Genomic DNA, 6,000 nt, shown 5'->3' with positions numbered 1-6,000 from the left:
AAAGGAGGCCACACCCACAGAGTAGGTTCGAACAATTTTTGAAACCCACCACTGTACTGGACAGACACCTATCTGAAATGGTAGGGTCTCCTGCTTGAGAAGAGGGTTGGAGGAGAAGGCCACCAAGGTCCCTTCCAACTCTGTTATTCTGATACAAATATTAAGAGGCAGTTTCACAAATTAAAACCTCTTATATAGACCTCTCTTGCTAAGAAACCTCTATTCTGATTGATTGATTGAATTTATGAAGTGCATTTCCGAAACTATAAAAGGGAAAAGGGTTCATTGCACAGTCTATTCTTTTAAGAAACTGAAGAACCAAGAGATTCCTAGGAGCCCCTCCTGCCTGCCAGACAAATAAAACAGTATTTGCAGGGATTTGGGCGCTCAGCACTGCCAATTCCCCTTATTCCTCCAGACACCTCACGCGTTTAACGGTGGTAACAGCAACGTGACACTCCCGTATTCCCTCGGCTCTTCAAAAAGTGAGACTCTCCCCAAGTCGGGCCGTGGTGTTTTCACACCTCTGCCGCCCCGCCCCCCTACTCCCCCGCTCAGTCTTCTGCTTGGTCCTCCCCCCCGCCCCCCCCGCCAGGATGCTGGAGAGATGCGCTCTGGTTTTCCGCCCTGCCGCGATCGCTCCTCTTCGGGTGTTGTCCTCCTTCGCCTTACAAGGCTGCGCGCGAAGCTCCCCCTCCTCCTTCTGGTAGGTGGCAGGGGGAGGAGCTCTTCGCGCCGAGGTTTTGGGACCCCGCTTGGCTCTTCCCTCCTCCCAGAATCGAGCGCGGCGGCCGCAGCTGGTCCTGCGCTCCGGACCAAAAGCTGCCGCTGCTGCTCAAGCCGCCGCCGCCTGCCGGCTCCGACGCGTGCCGAGCAGCTGCAGAAAAGGCCGCGCTTTGCAAGCTTCCATGTGTGCCCGGGCCGGATCGGCGCAGGCAGGTTGGTAAAAGGAGTTAACCGTGGGAGGGCGGGAGGAACGGGGACGCGATCCTAGTCCGATTCAAGGAGCCCAGCGCCGCTCGGTTGGAGGCGAGGCGGGCGGAGAAGCCGTTTGGGGCAAAAGGCGAAAAAAGAGACCTTGCCTGCCCCAGATCTAAGAGCAGGGGAAGGTGGGGTCGGACCCCCGCCCCGCTTTTCCTGCGCCTTCCCAACACCAGCCTCGCGTCTTCTTCTCTCAGTGCCGGATCGTCCCCTTTCGAGGCGGCAATGGGGAGCCCAGCGGAACCCAAACTTAGCAGCAAGTCCAGCGGGGCAGGCTGGCAAGCGCCCCCTCGGCGTTGACGCCCGGCCGTCCGGAGAAAGGCCGTGACTCAGCACTTGGGGGGGGGGAAGGAGACACCCACCCGCGCACCCCATTTTCCTGTATTGACAGCCAGCGGGGGAGAGTTTGCAAAGAGCTTTGGGGAGGGGGGGCTGTTTTCGCAGCCCTCCCCCCCCTTTGCGCCTCTTCCTCTCGGTCGCTGCCCGGTACAGTTTCTTTGATCGCGTGGAGTGGGCGAAGCAGGCACCCGGGGGAGTGGGGAGGGGCGCGGCGTGCGTCTCGCTTTGCCGCGGGTGGGTGGGTGGGGAGAAAATCTGGGGATGCTCAAAGAAGGCTCCTCTGCCTGATCCGGGCCTTCTTCCCAGAAGTGGAGGCTGGGTTTTGGATTTGAAAGGACTGGCAGATTTCCTTCCTCCTCCTCCTCCTATTGCCAAATGCGATCAAGCCCATTCTTTTCCCTTCTGTTGTGAAAAGTGATCTGGGCTGGTGCTTGTTCTTGGTTGGGATCTGGGCAGATGCCGTAACTCCCGAGAAGCAAAACAGTGGAGGCAGAGCCTAATTTGTGAATGCCTCAACTTCCCTCTTTTACAGCCTCTTATAAAGGCAAAAGACCATTTGCGTTTTTGTTTTATTGTCTTCCTGATCTCCGAGGCTCAATTTGTTCCTGTACACAAAGAGGAATAACAGGAGGAAAAAGTCATGGTACATTGCTATCTTATTTCTCTTAATCACCAGTCTTTCTGCCCCCAAGGTTTTCGTAGCCCTTCCAGGGGTTGTAAGTGGCAGGATTTTATTCAGCACTGATTTCCATGCAACTCAAGATTGATATTGCAAGGCTAACCAGGCTGCAAAAATATGGATGGCCACTACATACCGTAACAAGGGTTCCACCACAAAACCGCGGTAGACTAAAGCGCGCTCGACGAAAGCGCGTACGTGACGTCATCACAGCGCGACGAAAACATCGTGCTGTGATCGATAAATGTAAAAATAAAGCGAAAACCTTACCCTAACCCCCCCAAACCTAACCCTTAACCTAACCCTAAATCTAACCCTAAACCTAACCGTTAACCTAATGCTAAACCTAACGCTAACCCTTAACCTAACGCTAAACGTAACCCTAACGCTCTAAACCTAACCCTAACCCTTAACCTAACCCTAACCCTTACCTTTATGTGAATCGGCTTGCTTTAATTTTATTTTTATTTCAATTTTTAATTTTTTTCATCGCGCTGTGATGACGTCAAATGCGCGCTTTCGTTGAGCGCGCTTTTGTGGACCGCAGTTTTGACGGGTCACGGTAACAACAGCAGCGAGAGCTTTTAGTATGTGCTTGCTGCCTTCAACTGTCGCTGGGTTTTTTTAGTAGTTCTCTGCTATCTCCGTCGGAAGGCAAGGCAGATGTGGGCTGTCCAGCTGACTTCTGTGACATGACCATGGGCCTTGTTGGGTGGTATTTTCAGACTCCATAAAGCTTCCACTGCTGACTTCCACTGTCATGTCAAAAGAACAAGAGAGCTCTTATTTTTGTTTGCCAACTGACAACCAGACTTGGTAGGAAAGATGAGAGAGGCTGACCTGTTTCTTCACCAAACTAAAAGGTGGGGCTTTGTGATCCATGAGTTCATTTTCACTTGACACTGAAAGCCATAAGAGCAGAGCCCAGGGCTAGATCTGGTGACCTTCCTACAGCTTCTCCCAGCCTGATGCCTGGTAGGACTACCCATCCTATCATTCTGAACACCTTCATTAGAGGGTTGTTGGACTGGGACAAGCTATTCTTTCTCTAACCCAACCTTCAGTCTTGCATTTCTTGCATTGCCCCCCCCCCCAGCTTGGTTTCATAGTTTAAGCTTAATTCTCATCACTGCCTTTCTTGGTCCACTTCCCCATGTTGAAAGAACTCATTATAATTTACCTCCTTATCCTGCTCCCTTCCTTAATGCTTCTTGTTAAATTACAGCTTTGGTTGGGGATGAAGAAGTAACAAGAAGAAGCTCCATCTCTGCCATACCAGGAATCTTAAGGATAAAAGAAGTGAGTCTGACGGCGCTTATGGAAGATTTCCTTGGACTCCAAGACTCCTGGAACTGAGGAAATACCTGCAGATCTCCAAAACTAGTTTATCAGGTGGCGGATTTTGTTCCAAGCTCCTTTGGGTCATCATGACTGGGAAAATGGCCTCTAGCCTGACTTATGCCGGAGTGATCTGGGCCTTGTTTTCCTTCCTTTGCGCTGGAGCCTCCTGTGTGGGTTTCTTCATGCCTTATTGGCTGCTGGGTTCTCAGCTGGAGAAACCAGTCTCTTTTGGCACTTTCCGGAGATGTTCCTATCCTGTTCGAGATGAGAGCCGCCAGATGACAGTCATGGTAGAGCAGTGTGGACGTTACGCATCCTTCCAGGCCATTCCAAGTGTGGAGTGGCAGATCTGCACAGTGGTGACCGGTTTGGGCAGCGGCCTCCTTCTTCTAGTGGCCCTCACTGCGCTTATGGGATGCTGTGTATATGAGCTGATCTCCAGAACTGTGGGCAGGGTGGCTGGAGGCATCCAATTCTTGGGGGGTAAGTACCTGCAAACTCCTGACCTTGGAACCAAGGCCTGCCAGTGCAGACACAATGCCTCCATTGTTCTTGCTGAATCAAACTCTCTCTTATATTCATTTTCCTGCTAGGGCCAGCCTCCACAATATGGGAGGGAAATATGTATAATGGAAAAAAAAGACAGTGAATGGAATTTCCAATGCTGAACTCTTTTTATTACAGTTCTATCGTGTTGTTGTTTTTTCCTATGGGGAAAATAACTGTTTCAGAGTTCATTCTAATCTCTTGCCCCTGAAGTAGTGAGATTTTCCACCCATTACTTGCAGGGAGAGAGTACTTGACTGCTACTCAGTCATGTTTGCCTGAAGGAATTGTTCTGGTGGGAACACAATACACCACAATTCTAACCATTTGTACCAAACAGAAAGACCATTGTGTTTCTTGGAACATCCCCTCAACAGTTCATATTAAAATGGGGAACATAACATATTAGAAAATCTATATTTTTAGATGGGAGCTCATATCACATTTTGAAAGTTATTCTCCCTTCCCCAAAGTCTGCTCAAGTCTCAGAGACCATTTCCTCTAGTTTATTGTTTCTGACCATATGGTTTTAATTCTAATTTTTCCTTTGTGTGTGTCTGTGGCTGTAATCCGTCTGAGTGTGTGTATGTGTGTATTTGCAGCTGTTTTCAATTCCAACCTCTGCAGCTGTGAAGGGGGAGAACCCCCCCCCCCGCAAGAATTATATAGGAAGTCACATTTTATGACATTTTGTGAGGAGGTAAAGCAGATCTCCCTTGAGCTGAGAAGTTCTGTTTACAAACACATCCATGCAGTTTCTTGGTCAACTCTGTAGAAGTGATTTTTCCATGACTTTCTCTGGCGTATTTTTTTGATTTCCCCAATTTGGCCTCCAGCCTTGAAATACCCTGGTGATGTGTCATCATACCGTATTTCCATGAAAATAAGACAGGATCTTATTGTCTTTTGATCCCCAGAATAAGCGCTTGGCCTTATTTTCCGGGAGGTCTTATTATTTTTGAGGTGCAGGAGGCAGTGAGCCCACTCACCTCATGGCTGCTGCTGTGTTGCAATATTTTTGGGGAGGTCTAATTTTCCAGGGAGGGCTTATTTTAGCACATGCGCTCAAAAGCCCAATTGGGCTTATTATCCAGGGAGGTCTTATTTACGGGGAATCAGGTAGCACTGACCAGGTTTAAGCTTGTTTAGCTTCCAGATCTGGATACGTTTGGCCAAGTGCTACCCCCTGCTAAGATAAATTTATGGGAAGTTTGTTTTCTGAAAGGGAGGTGATAGTGGTAGAAATGGAAGTGGCTTGTTGATAATGGTCTCATCTTCTCCCTTCTAAGCATTCTGGGGGTGGGGGAATGATGTTGCAATGTAGAACTCAGAGAGTACATCAAATTTCTATTTTGATAATATAAGTTAATACTAATGGCTGCCTCTCAATTTCTCTTTAAAGCCAGATCCATCCAAGCCAGGGGTGTCAAACTCACATTGTCATGTGACGTATCATGATTTCCCCCCCCTTCGCTAAAATGGGGGTGGGCATGGCCAGCATGTGACACATCTGACCCGCGGGCCACAAGTTTGATACCCCTGATCCAAGCTGATTAAAAATATACAAAGATATAGAATGAACTCCAATGTCAATAGAAAATATCCCACTCACCTATTTGGGGGGATTTCTTCTACTTTACAAGCATACTTTTCAAAGGGCATTGAGTGATAAAAAATTAGCAATGAAGTAACATGAACCTGGTGTAAATTCAATTGGACAATTTTAATTAATTTCTCCAAATGACTTTTATGGAAGCAGATAAATTTAGGTGCTAAAATTAATGTTGTGATGTGTAGCAGTATATCTATTATTTTTCTTAATTAAGGAAAATGTACTCAATTAACTATGTTTAGAATAATTATAAGCATTGTAATAAAACAATTTCCAAAGAAAGGTTTTAATCTGAATATAACATATTCATCTCTTTCCTAGTTTCTACTTTTTCTGCTGAATAAATCATTTATTTCAGCTAATAGAAAGATTTTTGAGAAATTTACATGATATTCATGATTAGCTTTGTTTTTACTATATTTAAATAAAAATGAACTGTTGGTATACATTTTTCCATTGACTGAGCTGGAAAACTTTCTTTAAAAGATTCTAATGTGAAGTC

General features: G+C 47.2%; 1 protein-coding gene across 1 annotated transcript in view; it reads left to right on the top strand.

Moving 5' to 3' along the window:
- The first annotated feature begins 656 nt into the window (after window positions 1–656).
- LHFPL6 (LHFPL tetraspan subfamily member 6) overlaps window positions 657–6,000 on the top strand; it is a 28,107-nt gene continuing 22,763 nt past the window's right edge. Inside the window, exons 1-2 of the mRNA XM_087716924.1 lie at window positions 657–939; window positions 3,225–3,823. Coding sequence (XP_087573050.1) covers window positions 3,427–3,823 — 397 coding nt within the window. The 5' untranslated portion in view covers window positions 657–939; window positions 3,225–3,426. The remainder of the gene's footprint in view (window positions 940–3,224; window positions 3,824–6,000) is intronic.

The sequence above is a fragment of the Thamnophis sirtalis genome, unplaced genomic scaffold (assembly GCF_051295495.1).
Source record: "Thamnophis sirtalis isolate CommonGarterSnake01/CBP01778 unplaced genomic scaffold, rThaSir2_p1.2 scaffold_5, whole genome shotgun sequence".
In the NCBI taxonomy this organism is placed as follows: domain Eukaryota; kingdom Metazoa; phylum Chordata; class Lepidosauria; order Squamata; family Natricidae; genus Thamnophis; species Thamnophis sirtalis.
The sequence above is the reverse complement of the archived record's forward strand: the minus strand, read 5'-3'. Positions and strand labels throughout refer to the sequence as shown.